This window comes from Semicossyphus pulcher, unplaced genomic scaffold, assembly GCF_022749685.1.
Source record: "Semicossyphus pulcher isolate SPU_LCO1_2020_fin unplaced genomic scaffold, fSemPul1.0.p SCAF_16, whole genome shotgun sequence".
NCBI classification, from domain to species: Eukaryota; Metazoa; Chordata; class Actinopteri; order Labriformes; family Labridae; genus Semicossyphus; species Semicossyphus pulcher.
In genome coordinates this window covers 21,830,156-21,846,574 of record NW_027211670.1, presented here as the reverse complement: position 1 = coordinate 21,846,574, position 16,419 = coordinate 21,830,156, and the positions used below count along the sequence as shown (strand labels likewise).

The 16,419-nt window shown below is 41.6% G+C and overlaps 3 protein-coding genes across 3 annotated transcripts; 2 read left to right on the top strand and 1 right to left on the bottom strand.

The window, feature by feature from the left end:
* Positions 1-234: 234 nt before the first annotated feature.
* Positions 235-8,117, top strand: lsm12b (LSM12 homolog b). The gene is made up of 5 exons (XM_069664510.1): positions 235-377; positions 2,820-2,953; positions 4,108-4,217; positions 5,891-6,017; positions 7,507-8,117. The coding sequence occupies exons 1-5, from the start codon at positions 251-253 to the stop codon at positions 7,597-7,599; spliced, it is 591 nt and encodes a 196-aa protein (XP_069520611.1). The 5' UTR covers positions 235-250; the 3' UTR covers positions 7,600-8,117.
* Positions 8,118-9,465: 1,348 nt separating this feature from the next.
* Positions 9,466-11,720, top strand: LOC138593078 (reticulon-4 receptor-like 2). Its single transcript, XM_069663916.1, has 2 exons — positions 9,466-9,753; positions 10,947-11,720. The coding sequence occupies exons 1-2, from the start codon at positions 9,466-9,468 to the stop codon at positions 11,718-11,720; spliced, it is 1,062 nt and encodes a 353-aa protein (XP_069520017.1).
* A 1,971-nt stretch (positions 11,721-13,691) lies between these two features.
* On the bottom strand, positions 13,692-16,127 carry tmem101 (transmembrane protein 101). Its single transcript, XM_069664867.1, has 4 exons — positions 15,997-16,127; positions 15,131-15,311; positions 14,809-14,955; positions 13,692-14,503 (listed from the first exon to the last, which is right to left on the bottom strand). The coding sequence occupies exons 1-4, from the start codon at positions 16,125-16,127 to the stop codon at positions 14,195-14,197; spliced, it is 768 nt and encodes a 255-aa protein (XP_069520968.1). The 3' UTR covers positions 13,692-14,194.
* Between the last annotated feature and the right edge of the window lie 292 nt (positions 16,128-16,419).

Below are 16,419 nucleotides of genomic sequence, written 5' to 3'. Positions count from 1 at the left end.
AGGGAAACAAAGGCACAACCTACTACTGCGATTAACTAAATAACTTCTATATAAAAGTTATAATCAAATCATTTAGCATACTGTTAAATGATATAACGTGTTTTTTTTAACAGATTAAATAGTAAGTATAACCTATCGTATTACAATAAATGACAACGACGGGACGTACTTCGACACGCCCAGCTTCCGTCACTCTACGACATCGCGTTGTTTTACGTAAGGCAGGCGCTCCGGTTTCCTGGCGGAGAAGATGGCGGCTCCTGGACCGGGGGAGTATTTCAGCGTCGGGAGCCATGTCTCTTGCCTCACCTGCTTGGGCCAACGTCTACAAGGAGAAGTGGTCGCGTTTGACTACCAGTCCAAGATGTTAACTCTGAGTATCCTTTGTTTGTTTCGAGCTGCGGGCGGCTTGCTGGCCTGCCTGGCTGCAAGGGCCTGTAGGGTAACCGAAAATATGTCAAATAGTGATCCGCGCAGGCGTAATTGGTGGGAGCTGACTTACACATCTTTGTCCGTTTTAAATATTCTCAATTGCAAAATAGCCGCTCAACCATCACTTATCTATTGAAGATCGTGTTGGTATTGCCGGGTATTTTCATGGCTTCAAGTTATCTGCTAGGAGGTGCATGTGTTTTGAATCCACTCATTGTATTGCCAGACCTCAACATGGATCACTATCTGGCAACGGATCCTTGTAGGCATCATGGCTGTGTGCTCTCAACAGGCACCAAGCGTTGCTAGTTAGCAGGCTAACTGACATTCAGCCCGTCTCGGGCTTGCTTGCATCACGTTCCACAGATTCACCGCACATAGTTTGTGATGCAGTCAGTTGAGGATGCTAACGGTTATTTTTGTAAGCTAAAAATGAATGCACATCGACCACCCTTCCACGCTACAGTTGCTGCTAGCTCGGCTAACATGCTAACTCTCGGTCAACCCCACACTGCCGCTACTAGCTCAATTAACGGTATTAGCATTCCCGAGCTTATCAGCTGGGATTTTTACTACATCTCACCCGATTCGGTTCACGTTGTAATTCTTTGGTGATTATGAGGTGCATTATGCCAAAGCTGTGTTTCATTTCAACACGATTCAGTTTCAACTGGCATCAATTCATCCAACGTTAGCTGGCTAGTTACACCCATTCATGGATGGGCGAGTGTGTATGAGGAAAATGAACAATATATAAGTATCATGCTATATAACCAGATGACTTGGGTTGACTTAGGTGTTAAAATGCCTAAAACGTCAACGAGGCAAAGCTGCCGGGTTAAACAGAATGAATGAAGTTTATATGGAGGTTTGACAGTTGGGATCACAGGCCTCTATACTGGTTTGAACGGCTTGACACTGAAGTACACTCTACTATAACGGTCAAATTTGTTCATGTTAAAAGCACTTGAGTCAAGCATCTAGAAAAACCAGCACATATTCATGAAGCTTTCATTTTAAGATTTAACAAGTAGTCTTATGATTGACAGCTCAGAATTATATGAAAATTAAACAAATATGTATATGAATGACTAGGGATGTACAATTTTATCGGCACGTCATCGGTATCTGCAGATTATGGCTTGAAAATTACATATCGGCATTGGCAGATATGTAATTTTTCTGCCGATATTTTCTGCCGATAAAACGTTTTAATTATGCCTAAATGCTTGATGACTCCTTAAAAAAGCTTGACGTAATACTACAACATTAACTGCGCGAGTGTGTGCGCGCACCACCCCTCTTGAAGGGTGCAAGATGTGTGCGGTATGGCAGTTTTTCAAAGTTTCCGAAACAGACAGCAAGGTTGTGCTTGGCATCAGTGATGCGAGGAGGGGGCAAATCTCATTCATTCAACATGACAAATGTAATCGCCCATCTCAAGAATCTGCCAGTGGGCCACTACAATAAGTGTAGGCATGATATAAATTCCACTACAGGGGAGACTTGATCTGCAATTAAATGGAAAAAAAACGTGCCTAATATATCGGTATCCGATCTGCAAAAGGGTTGGAAAATATTGGCGTATCTAATATCGGTAAAAAATCCAATACCGTGCATCCCCATGAATTACACTAGACATGAAGTTTTAGCAGTTTTATGGCATAGGTCAAACTTTTAAGGTCATACTGTGCATCATCAAATCCTGTCCCAGCTTGTGTCTTTGATGTGTTTCAAGTCAACTGGCAAGAGCAATTACTAAACGCATATAAAACCGATGCCGTAAGTATTTTGGAAAAAGGTCTAAAATGTGTTCAGAATCTGTTGTGCACTAGAGTCACCCGGACGAGCTATGTTTGTATAACTATAAGGGCAAGTGGGGTCAATGTCTTGAGGCTGTGCTCTGTCATGGTTTCCGAAACTCTCAAATCCTCAACCTGAGAAAATAATATATGACCTCATCCGGCTCCAAACCAGTGCGTTGAAGATTAAGATTCCACAGTTGGATTTGTTTTATAAATCAAGCACTTAAAATAAGTCATAATTTCATAGTGCATGCTGCAATTTATTAATTTATTTAGTAATTAATAATAACAAAGGTTACACTTGTGTTGCTGCTCCGTAAGCGGTGAATAATTTTCATACATTTCTTACAAGTGTTCATTCATTCATCCATGATTACTATAGGTGGCAGCACTGCCTGCTGTGGCTGCATCCTGTAACTGGCACCACCTCTCACTGTCAGTGTAATTCAGCCAGTGTTCTCTGGATCATAAGCTCTCCTCTGTTCAGTGCATCAGGTTCATCCGGGGTCACATTTTAGTTGTAGTTTTGTGTTGTGTTTCTTTGTCCCAAAGTTTCGTGCCTTGACTCGAGTTCTCTCGCAGAATGTGCTTCCTCCAGCGGTAAGCCAAACCTCAACGACGTCATCCTGATCAACTTAGCCTATGTTTCTGATGTGGACATAATTAATGACCGCACTGAGACTCCACCCCCACTAGCATCACTGAATGTTAGCAAGGTAAGTCTGTCAACTTTACTTTTTGTGTCACGTGTCCTTACATGTGTGCCTCTTTTGATTATAATGAACAGAGTTAGGGGAATTATTAACTTCAGAGCCACAGAAATCAAAGGTGTATACTTAGGTTGAAAATGCCTCTAATTAAAAGCTAATCTTTAGTCAGAGATGTGACTGAATTCCGGGACAGGAGCCCTAAAAGTATACGAGTGTGTGTACTCGTTTAAATACCACCAGTAAGTTTATCTTAAAAAGCCAGGAAAGATGGGGGCTGTGATTTGTCTCCTCATCCTGTAAATGTATAACTTTCATCTAGATCTATTGATTTAGTTCAGCACTGTTATAACCAGTGACTGATGACCAGCTGGTTGCAAATCCCTCGTGATGAATTCCCTTGATATTTCCTGACTTTCTGAGTCAGTGAATGCTCCATAAATAAATAAACCGGCCACACTGGATGTTGAACAATGAGGCGGTGGAAACAGTGCTTACATTTTTGCTCTATGTTCTTTTAAATTTGGACATAATAAAGTTACATTTTGAGGAGCGTTCAGAATAGAGCAGACCTTTTTTTTTGCCTGTGCTGAAATTGTCAGCCTTCAAATAAAGACTGACTTGGGGGAAACGGCAACAAAGAAAGCCCTAATATTTCCCGATGGATCTATTATGTGGCAAAGAAAGTCTGCTTGTAAATTGCACCCTGTGAATGTGTAGTGTTTTCTATACAGTTAAAACTTGGATACAAACATAAAAATGTAAAGAAGCAAAATCAGTAAAAGTGTGATATGTAGGTCGCCGCAGGTTCGACTCCTGTCCTCGGCCCGTTGCTCCATGTCTCGCCCCACTCTCTTCTCCCAAAATGTCCCGTCTCTCTCCAGCCATCCCATCAATAAAGGCAAATTAGAGAGATCACTTTGTTGTTGCGATTACGTTTGCAAATAAGAATTAAAGAAGTCAATTTCAGAGTTTGTCCTGTGGAGCCAAACATTGTGAGTGAAATTTGTTGAGTCATTTTCCCGAAACACAATAGAGACAAATGTTGAAACTGTCCAGACTCGTCCTTTTTGCAATTAAAAATAAGCTGCTCCTCGTTCAAAGCTGTCAAAACAAATAAAGCTTGATTAAGAATGCCTTTTGTTCTCTTCGTCTCTTCACAGCTTGCCAATCGAGCACGGACAGAAAAGGAGGACAAGCTGTCCCAAGCCTATGCAATCAGTGCTGGGGTTTCTGTGGAGGGCCAACAGCTATTCCAGACTATTCACAAAACGTAAGAAGCGCACACTCGTCCGTCTACGGGCAACAGGGTGGAGGAGGTAGTCGATAACCCCGCTCTGTGTTATACAGTGAAGCTCAAACGCATCAGTACACACGCACCAGATGATTCAGAGTGCTGAGTTTGTCATAAAGACGATGAAATGGAGCTGATGTTCAAGTTTTTTATGCCATCTGTTATCGGCTTTAATGTGCCAATCCAAAAAAAGACATGTAAAGTTAACTTCATAAAGAGACTCCAGAGGGAAGGATGAGTCTGAGAAGAGGAGCCGAGAGTGTTTAGACCTGATCCAGAATGCAGACCAGCACTGTCAGCAGCATGACGCTGAACCAGTTCACAGTCAGCTGCTGTCAAAAGAGGATTTATACACTTTTCTCGGACTTGATGGTCTCTGCCCGTCTTAATACTCAGGTTTAATTCCTGCAGTGATAGAGCTGGAAGAGCAGGACTGTGCTTCCTCTTTATTCTTCATTAGACTGAAAATAATATGATTTTTGGCCGGAGTCTTGATTGCTAGGATCCTCGAGGGCTCGTCACGTCAACACAAAACTGAAAGGCCAAACAAAAATGCAACTTGTGCACAAATCTTTCAAAACAAGACCAACAACTCAGCAGAAACTGAAGCTGATTTTCAAAGTGAAAGAAGTCAAGATAATCAGGTGACGAGGGCAAAGAAAATGCATCTTATCTAAGTCTTGATGTCTTTTGATCCGTAAGTGACAGTGACTTATTTGGAGCTGTAAAGAAAAATGAACAATTGATAGGTAGAACTTAATTTAATTTCCATCGGAACACATTTTCTTATGATAGCTGAATAATTTCACGATCACAAGAAACAAACGTCTTCTTCACTCGCTGATGCGTTTTTGATCTTCACACAAAGTGAGAAATGATTTCCTTTGTGTCTCCGGTCGCTCTCTTAAACTGTGAAACATACATTGTGTCATTTGTTTCCTTCTCAGAAGTGTTTCATCAGCATCAGGTTTTTGTGGCCAAGTATGTGGGCCCATACAAGGAATTTGACTCTGTATTTTCTTAACTCTCTACGTGCAGACCAGACATGCAAATTGACATACTACACTTAAAAACAGGACAGGATAGACAAAGTAAAACAAACACTTAAAACTATAGCTACTATACACAGGCCTAAGAATGAAAAATATATTATTTTCATGGTCTCACATTGAAAGAAGATCTTTTTTCAGCCCAGGTTCAGGTACACATGCAGCTTAAGCCAGCGCTCACCGCATGATCCAAACTATCCAACTTATTTGTAAGAGGACTGTGATTGTAATCTTTCTTCTGTCCCGCACAGATTTTCTGTTTAATCATTCACAAACTTCTGAGTCATGTAAAGTTTTGTGTTCCTTTATTTCCACAGTGACTCATTTCCTGACTATAAAGTTCATCTTTTGTTTGACGCAGTTGTTAAGTTTCACTTTGACGCAGTTTCATTCCAAACCAAAAAAATGCTGGTTGCTAAACTTAGCAGCTCAGCCAAAACTGGATATGCACCATATTTGTGAAAGACATACGCACACATTACTTGATACTGTATTTGATCGCTGCGATTCATAACCACGTCTTGGAGGTTCTCGGGCTGAAGGAGTCATGTTAGCTGTGTTGTTGTGAGCTGCGGGTAATCTGGTGTTCTCTTTTCTCTGCAGCATCAAAGACTGTAAATGGCAGGAGAAGAACATTATTGTGATGGACGACGTCGTAATCTCGCCGCCTTACCAGGTTGAGAACTGCAAAGGCAAAGAGGGAAGCGCTTTAAGTCATGTACGCAAAATAGTAAGTATGGTTTATATCTATCCTTACAATATTTCACCAGGAACACACTGCTTCAGGCTGTTAGGGCTGCAATCTAAATCTATTTTTATTATAGATTAGTTTGCATTTTTATTCACGATTAACGGTCTGTGAAATGCAAGACGAAGGTGACCTCTACAACTTTCTCTTTGTCTTATCTCCTCACTCTCTGTTTTGATGCACCTGTTAGTATTTCCAGTGTAGAGTGGTGTCGCCTCCCTCTTGCAGTCCAGTACAAAATAAGCTTATTTGACTTATTCTGACTCGCGTCCGTGGCTCTTTAAACTCATTAAACTCAATATAGACGGACTAAAGTCTAACCCTAACATGTCAGCTGTGGCAGTACAATGTCCATATGAAATAAGTCAGCACAAGTTATGCAGAATATGTCTAAACAGAGCGTCTGCTGCTGTTCGTCAGTCAGCTGGTAGCTCTCCTGCCCCTGCTGTTACGTTAACAAGCAGCAAGGTCAAATGGAGCACCAACACTAGGACATGAGTTCTGACTGCAGGCGTTTACATTTGGTTCTTAGATCTGATCTTTAAGACAGACTGGACTCACAAAGCTAATCAACTCATTTGCACAACAACAGTGTGAACAAACACCACCGACCTATCTTCATGGGTTACTGTGGTTAGCACGCTATGGTTAGCACGTAGGGGTCATGGTAGAACTCGCAAGTTGTACCAGACAAACTCATCAGAGGAGGCAGAGATTCTTTGATGCTCTGCTCTGGATTTGACATCGTTGAGGCTTGTTGCGTTTCAAATCTTGCAATACACTTCCGATTATCCGATTAGGAGTGAGACAACAAGTGTAGAAATCAGGTGGGAGCACACCTCTGAAGACGGCTTCGATCTGATTCGCTGGCAGACTTAAATCTGGATATGCCAAAATAAAGCTCATGCTTGCAGTCTGAATAAAGCCGTAGTTTGATGACATCCTTTTAATTCCCATCTTCAAGTTCAGGCCCTGCTTACTGTCTCACCTCCACACATCGGAGCCATTACAACCAGATTGTTAAATTATTGTCTCGCAAAATTGAAAGCCTTTTTTAAAGCGAGATTTTGCAACAGCACCGTTAGAAAGCTCTGCGAAGCACTTGAGTTGGAGCTGACACCTGAGAAAGTTCCCATAAACACCCTCCATGTGTCAGTTATTATTTAAGGTAATTATGTTGATGCATGATTTCTGTATAAGTAGCCCAGTTCATGGCTGCATATCTACCGTACCCTATTTTATATTCCATTATGATTAGACGAAAAGACGACCTTCATAGCTGCTTCACTGTTCTCATGAGATTCAGAGTGGCTCCTTAACTGCTGATTGTTATAACCAAAGTTTATTTGGCAGCCCCAGGTGGTAAATATGGCTGCTAAGGTGTTCCTCATTTAGATTTAGGATTCAGGGTTGGTGTTTCACAGAATTGTCGTCCACGTTGATCATAAATATTTTCATTTCTCCCCCTCAGGTTGAGAAACATTTTAGAGACGTGGAAAGTCAGAAGTCCATGCAACGTTCACAAGCACAGCAAACACAGAAGGACTCCACTTTATCTTCTTGAGTTGGCAGTGTGGGTCGGCCGGGGAAGGCGACGCGGGTGGTTTTGTTCCCACTGCCAGACTAAGTCGGCATTCCTTGTCCTCAGTCTGAGACCACAAGGAGGAGCGCTGAGGGCCCTGGATCCAGAAGATCAAAATACCATTAAATGAAAAAGACAAAAAAGAAAGAGGAAAGATTAAATCTTAAATTAGACTTTATAAAGAATAATTTAAACATGAACCATAAAGCAACCATAGTTTCCTTAACTAACTTGTCTCATTCTGCCCCCACTCCTCCCCCCTCTCCCTGAAACCTTTTTCTTTTTCCGCCCTCCTTCCTTTGCCTTCAGTTCCATTTCAAAAAGAGAAAACTAGAGCAGTCAGAAAGGCTTGTTAGCTTTATTTTCTGTCATTGTTTCCTTTTTTGCTGTATCCATGTTCTACTGTCTGTATTTTCTGTATTTTAAACAAAATGTGACTTGAAATGCCACACTTTAAAGGACATTTTCTAAAATAAAAGTAACAAAAATTCTGACTGTAATTTTCAACAACTTTTTCAAGGTCTCCTGAACGAATCACGCACTCTCAAATAACGGGTATTACAGGAACTGTGTGTCAACAGATTTAAGGTTAAATACTGAGCTAATACTGTCCTCAGGTGGCCGATCACACTGCGGACACATTGTGCACCTTTCTGAGCATGTCGGGGCTTTATGGTTTGTTTTCAGGGACGGTTACGTAGCCTGATTGTGATGAATGTGTAACTACAGCAAACTGACACCATCACAGGTTCAAATTAATTATTTAAATGTGCTAAGCCTCTGGATCTCTAAAGCTGCTTGATATTCGCTGCAGTGCTCTGGGCACCAGAGAGCACTAGACAGTTAATCTGTGGTATTAAGCCTTTATTAAAATGTTCTTTATTGACAAAGTCAAATGAAATCTCCTCATGCAAGTGGGAAATACTTCAGCAGTACTTAGTAGAAATACTTTGGGTAGGCTGCTGTGGTTTGATGGTAGTTGATTGTTTACTGAAATGTGCATTAAGAGTTGGACTGCAAGAAGAGCAACAAAGAAACCTACTTATTTCAATAATCGATTATCTGATGGCGTTGCATTTAAGAAAAAAGAGTGCCATGTTCTTAAAGGTGAATATTTTCTGGTTAATTTTACTCCTTTGACAGTTAAGTAAATAACTGGGGAGATTTGAAGATGTGATGTTTGATCCACATTTCCCAACATTTTTAACCCGAAAAAGTAATCGAGAAAATAATCAACAGGTTATCTCACAATCAAAATAATTGTTAGTTGCTGACTTATCTGCACTTAACGATGGTTTGCTCTGTAAAAGGCGAGGATTTCCCCAAGCTCAAGGTAGTTAAAACGTCTGTTTTTTCGGTTTTCTTCTTCTACTCTTTCATTTTGAACTGACCAAAGACACTCAGTCATGATTTAGAACAACTATTAAAACTATAATCTTTGCCATAATCGGTGACAAAGTCCCCGACTAACCCAAACATTAAGTTATGTAAAGTCCATTTTATCTTACGTCATGTCATAAAGTCACTGCTCACACTAAAAACAGCTTAATGTATCTGAATACAGCAGCAGATGTTAATCCCGTTTTTAGGAGTCAGTCCAAAACAGACCAGGTTGTTCCCCTGATATGTTTATATTTTCTGATTATCTGCTTAAGCCCGTAATCCCGCTCTAATCATGAATATTCAACGTCTGCTCAGCTCATGGAGAATTCACTGAAATGACAGTATGACGCTATTAACATAACACAACAGGTTCTCGTTGTTTCTGTGTATTTCTCCGAGAGAAATACTACAAGAGGGTTACGATGCCTTTCAGCCGGAGTGATCAGACTTTAATTTAAACTAAAGATGCCTGTCAGCGGCTGCACGCTGCTCTGCGTGATCCCTCTGCTTCTAAACACGGCGTCTGGCTTCAAGCTGTGTCCCAGTGACTGCATCTGCTACGAGTCCTCGGCCCTGGTGGACTGCCAGGCTCGAGGTCTGCTCCAGGTCCCTCCCAGCGTCCCTCACGGCACCTGGATGCTGGACTTTAATGGGAACAGGCTGACGGAGGTGCGCAGCAGATCCTTCGTGGGGCTGTGGTCACTCAAGATCCTCCTGATGTCCAACAACAGCATCCAAACGGTGCAGCCACAGGTAACACAAACCGGAAGTGTGCTTTTGATTGTATTCTGCATGTTCTGTGTCTAATACTTCGCTTTATATCAGTGGTTTTACGTATTTATTATAATACCGCTGTGAAACACTGCTCCTTTACAAGTACAAATCCTGCATTCTGAACGGTGCTACAGTATGAGTGCACAAGTAGCCTATGATGACCTTAATGTCTACCTGAAGGAAAGCCTGTGAGTGTTACATAACTACTTATATTTTTAATTTAATCCTTATTGCAGCTTCTGGAAGTTTAAGTAATTATAAGTAGATATATACAAGATTTATACAAGTAGTTCTATTAAAATGCAACGTATTTTAGTAGTTCAGCCGATCTATGAATGTAAAATGTTGGTTCAAAGTTTCTCTTAACTTTAAGCTGTGAAATGGGATTAACTGGCTTTTCTGTATTTTGATTGTCTGTACGGCAAATGCTTAAAACCCCTGTTATAAGAGCTGCAAATATTTCAACACACAGTGATGGATTACTGAGAAAAAAGCAGCAAATCATCACAACTGAGAGGCTAATAAGTGCTAATGCTTGGCACTTTTGCTTTGTGACTATTGATTACTGACTCATTGATTAACTGATTCAGTAAAAAGGCCTCTAAGTATTACCATGACTTTATAATCTTATATATTTCAAAGTACAACTTTAGTATTTGAATGTACTTAAGCTGTGTTTCCACCAAAATGAGCTTGTGGGACTTTTTGCTCCTTTTCGAGGGAGTAAAATTTGTCTGTTTCCCCCGACGTCTAAAAACACATGAAGACAAAATGACTCTGCTGACATGTGAAAGAGTCTCCAGGATACTGCGAACACTTCACCACCAAAAGTGATCAGCTTGCGAATCCTAATCCCAAAGTCTAAGTGCTTTCAGAGAGAACTTTTATTGCTTTTTTTGCTTTATTTTCCCATCTCTATTATTCTCTCTCTTTTTATTGCTCTTACCCTTTCTTTTCTGTCTCTTCTTTTGTCTCCCTGGTCTCGCATCTGGCCATGTTATGTGGGTTTATTTCTTACCCACCTAGAAGGGACCTTTTTGGGGAGTAATATGAAATCCCCCGATCCCGGACTCCATGACAAAATTCCTTTAGCTTTAGTTAAATCTCTATTTTTTCTACAAACTGTTTCTGATCTGCTGCTCAGTGTTTCCTGATTTCTGTCTGCCTTTCAGTCTCTGTCTTCACTGCGCTTCCTGGAGAGGCTGGACTTGAGTTTTAACCGGCTGCATTGGCTCCCTCAGGACTTCTCTCAGAGTCTGTCCTTGCTGCAGCAGCTCCAGCTGGACCACAACCTGCTGCAGCACCTGGACTCTTACTCACTGGCTGATTTTGAAAACCTGAGGAAACTGGATCTTAGCTACAACAACATCCGGGTGATGGACGTCAGAGCTTTCAGCAGCCTGTCTCGACTGAGCCTCCTCAACCTGGAAGGTAACCGGCTGAACGTGCTGAAAGACGGCCTCCTGAGCAGACAGCAGAGCCTGGAGAGGCTGCTGCTCGGCCACAACAACATCTCAGGGATCGAGACTGAAGCTCTGGCTCCTCTGAGGAGTCTGACTCTGCTCGGTCTGCAGGGAAACCAGCTGGAGAGAATCAGGTTCAAGACCTTCATGAAGCTCCAGACCACCACCACCCACCTCCTGCTGTCCTCCAACCCCTGGATCTGTGACTGCGAGCTGCAGCGCGTCTTCAGCAAGATCCAGCACGTCAGACGTCTGCGTGTGTACGACTACCAGGACATCGTGTGTCACGCTCCTCCTGTGCAGGCCGGGAGCTCCCTGTCGTCTCTGGACAGTCAGCTGTGTGTGGCTGAGACGGCCTCAGTGCTCGCCATCACCATCACCGTGATGCTCGCTGTGATCGGAGCTCTGGTCAAAGCTGAGCACAACCGGAAACACAATCAGGCTGTGAATGACTCAGAGTCAGAGAAAGAAGAAAAATTATGACTTTTATTTGAGTGTTTAGAGACTGAGCTGAAGCCTGAAATGATCATGTTTCAATCAGCCCTTAGACCTCAATACATTTCCAATGTCTTGCTGTGTCTGCTTTAGCATCCACTACAGCAGAAATAACAGAAGAGCAGCCCTTTGGAAACTTATGCTGCATATTAAAGCAAGTCACACCCAGCTCGTGAAGGAGGAATGCATCAGAAAAGGATTTCTATGTGGGTGTGTTGGTTGGTAAAGGTTTCTGCATGTATGTCTTCCTGATAATCACCAGCTGACATCTTTAATATTTATCTGGCTACTTGCGTACCTTCTGCCTCTTCTTATCACATCTTTAGGCTTTTGGAGAACTGGTTGTGTTCCAGTATCTGATCTCGTCTTTTATGCACAACTCAGCGTAAGAAAGGCAATGATGTAGTGACCCTTGCTTACTGTGTATTTTAAATTCCAATCAAGTTGTCTTCCTCTGAAACTGTAAAAACATCCCCAAAAAAAGGTGCAAATCCAACATGTAATCCGATACCAATATATATGCGCTAAGTGTGATAGGCTTACAGGTATATCTGTATATAGTGCCATAAAAACAATGGTAATGAAAATTAAAGCCAGCAATCTGACAGGTTTACGGTATATTTCATTGGGATGAACGTCTTTATTTAAACTAATAGTCTCGAAGATTTTTATTCAAATAAATGTCTGTTAAGTCACTATCTACAATGGTGACTGAGCCTATGGCCCACTGATGAAACCCTCTGCATTTACAGTATTACAGACTGGCTGTCTGTGGTGACTTTAGCAGAAAAAAATCACAAGCGGTTAGTGTTAGTTAGTGCTGTGTTTTAGGCGTGTTTTAGGGTAGGCGGAGCTAAGAGGCTGCTTTTCCGGTCTGTGTTGCGAGTAAACAGTAATCTACTATGGCTGAACAAACAAAGAAAAGATGGATGACGACAGATACGACTTCAACAAGAAGTGAAAATCCAAAAAAAAAGAAACAAACTCGACGCTCAGATGAAGCAAACAGTCTGAAAAGGAAAGCGACCGTCAGCGAGGAAAATCAAGAGTTACAACCGGAGCCAACCGTGGACGTCACACATGCAGCACTGTCTGGATATCTGGGAAGTGTGCTCCTGCAATTACCGTTTATCGCCATAGGTGCCGCCAAAGAGAACGAAACTGAGGTCTTCGAGATTAGAACTTTAACTTCTACATTGAAACTGTGTGATAGCTGAATAAATAAGATGCATTTAGTTTGCTCACGCAATAAGTGTGAGGACTTTGCAAAGTCAGTGATCATTTTTTGTCTTAAAAAGTTCAAACTTAAATCCACGCACTTCTCAGCTAGTTAGATAAACTACCTATAACTGATGCTGTCAAACAGTCCTGGTATAAAATCTACTTAAGTGGAGGTTAAAATGCACAGTTTTTGTTGGATCTCCTGCATCACAGTTTGTTGTGTTTTTTTACTGACAGATGTTTTTTAACATTTCGTCCATCCCATTTATATCAATGAGGTTAAAAAAAAAACCCATCAGTGTTAAGTAATGCAGTTCAACAGACTGCAGTCACCGAAATGACCCTAAAGTTGAGCCAACAGCTCTCTTTAAAAACTATAGAAACATTAAAACACTTGAGCCTTCCTTGAGGTAGGAAGTATCGAAGAACTGTAGTGTTAAACTTCATTAGTTTTAGCTAACACTATATCCAAGATTGACGAAGCACCAGTTAGCCTTTCATCAAGTGCAACCCCGTGCAGGTTGGAACGTTGAGATCGCCAAAGATCAGACAGTCTGCACAGTTCAGTGAAATTAAGAAACTTAATTTTAATGATGAAAATATTCGAACATGGACAGTAACCGTAAGCATATTGTGCACCATCAAGTAACCGAGTTCCGTTACTGATATAAGATGTGGACAATATTTACACAGAAGATAAAAACAGCTTATTAAATTTAAAGGAATTCCCAGCATAAATGCAACTGAAAAGCAGCTTTATTTAGCAAATTACTAGAACTGTAGTCATCTCATTTCATGTTCAATACCACATGGGTCTGATGTTAAGTTTCCCTTTGTTATTAAAATGTTTAAACCACGTTCTGTAAAAACTTATCAAACATTTTAAGACTTTTGGAGTAAAAAGTATTCTCCCTGTAGGTATACAGCATCAATACTCAGTGTCATGTTTCAGAGCAAAACAGAGACAAAAATGTAAACATGAATCTGAATAAATTATTAAATTGCAAAAAGGAAGCTCATGTTTTTTCTCTTTCTTGCAAAAGCAAAAGTAACCCCACAGATAGGCGAAGACAATCGACACTGCTTACATCCAACAGTCTCAGCTTGGAGCGTTTGTATCCTGAGAGGTCACTGAGCAACGCCAGCTTTGATTACAAAGTCGGACTCTGACATAAAGGTCAACAATCTCATCCTGCGCAGACACATCGGTGTGTAAAAGTTCTCTGTGAGAGCCCAGAGGTTCAACCGTCTGTGGCCAGGATCAGCACCGCGCCGAAGATGCCCACATTATGTCCTATCAGCTTCATCTGGTTCCAGAACTCCACCTTGCGCGTGTGGTGCCAGTAGCCCAGGTTCCCGTCGATGAGCAGGATCACCAGAGGCAGGACGGTGGACAGGATCTGAGCGGCCAGGCGGATGTAGCAGCCGGAGAGGAAGGCCAGAGCCAGCACCCCGAACAGCACCTCCAGCAGCATCAGAGTGATCTCCCCTCCCACGATGTGGTTCAGGTAGGCCTGCCGGTCCTCTTTGCTGTGCTGGAGGGAGTACACCTAGTGGCAGGAAAGTGGTACTGCGTTATTAAAGATGACTGTGAATGCTACCAAACTGTTTTACGGAGGTTTCTGGTTAACTATTTAAATCTGGGCTCTCTTTATACGTATTATAGGCCAAACAATATACGAGTACCAAACGTTATGGAATTTAGATGCTCTTAAGAAATGCTCTTTATTACAATTTGTCCAAGAACTTCTGTCACCTAATAATAAGCATGGCATGACTTTGCTGTTGTTGTGTAGACTGTATCATTTCTCAAAATAAATTAATAAAAAATCAATAAAACTGGCACAGCTCTTACCATGCAGATGAGGTACACTCCCAGGAAGACTTGTCCTGTTGACTGCAGGGATCTGCTGCGAGCCTTCTGTCTGTACACCTCCCCTGCTCCGCTGGCCAGTACCAGGAAGCCTCCAATGATGGCCAGCGCTCTGGAATACATTCGTACCTGCAAGGAAACACAGTTCAAGGCAAGTTTTTACTACGATGTCACTCTTTGAAAAGAGGAAAGCCTACCTACATTATCTGAACTGATGTTAGAAAACAGACATACTAATCAAGAGTTAAACTGAAGGGAGTGCAGTGAGTACTGATACTGTGTGTTAAAAAGCAAATTGACTTGCCTTCAGCCAGTCCCCGTAGTACACCTGTTCTCCGATATATGACGCATAAGTGCTGACAGCCAGTTGAATTGCAGCGGCCATTGCAAACCACCTCCTCTTCACCCCAAACGACATGAAGCTGGCACAGAGCACTGCAGCCCCCATGTCCACATACAGATAAGGTACATGGATGTCTGGTTTCCTGGAGGCGAAAATACATCAATTTACACAACTGTACTATTTTTATTGATATTAATCTGCTGCTCTGTGTTATCTTAAATGTTTGTAAATACCACACAGATCAACACCAAGTGAAATGATCTTGGTTTAAAAGGCACTTATTTAGACTGAGAGGGAAAGAAGCAAAGTAAGTGAAGCCGACAGGTATGACAAAATCTGAACACATCTTTCCTAAAATCTTCCATAATTACAGGACAAGTCAAAGGGGTGTGGTTGTTTTAAGTAAGACCAGCCCACCACAGACTGAAACAATACACCCCCAGTGTACACAGGGGATTAAAACCACGAATACTTACTAGCAGAAAAAAGATTACAGCCTGACTCCTGTCTAACTGAAAATTACAGACCAGGCTAAAAATAACCTTTCCTTTTAACTTAAACAACTCCATATGGCAGCAACTTCAGAGCCTGAGATATTATCTATTTACTGAAATACAACCCTTATTAACCAGGTTACACGTTCAACAAAAAGGTAAGAAAAAGACTGCTAAAATACAAGCTATATTTACACCCAACTACATACTGCTTAGACAATAATCTTGTTCATTAAAGCTCAATTTGTACAAGTTTGATGCTGGGTTAGCTTACCGTTAGCTTGCTAGCTACCGTTAGCTATTATCTGAGCTCAATTCACGCGTTAATGTTACCTTTTCGAGTCCGCTCGCTCAGCAAACAGCATCAACATACTGAAGCAATTCCAAAATCCGAACCGGGTCAAAATAAACGCTCCTAACTGACTGAGAAACCGTAATGTCTGTTTCCTGCTGGGAGCTGCCATGGTTGCTGTGATCTGCCAACGACACTGCAGGTTCTCAATGGACTTCCGGCCAAAATATATACACGTGCCGAAATAAAAGTATGTATCTTCTTACAGTTGAGGACGCATGTTCAATTCAGAAACGAGAACTCTTATTTTGAAAAAAGTTTGTGTTCTTCGGCAAAGGCGTCCTCCTATTGGCTGACAGACTAAAGTGGGCGGGACAGAGCAGGTCACGAGAGCAGGAGAAAATATAAAGAAGTTCGACATCGCCACCTACAGGGGAAAGTACATCATTACAGAAATGTTAAAG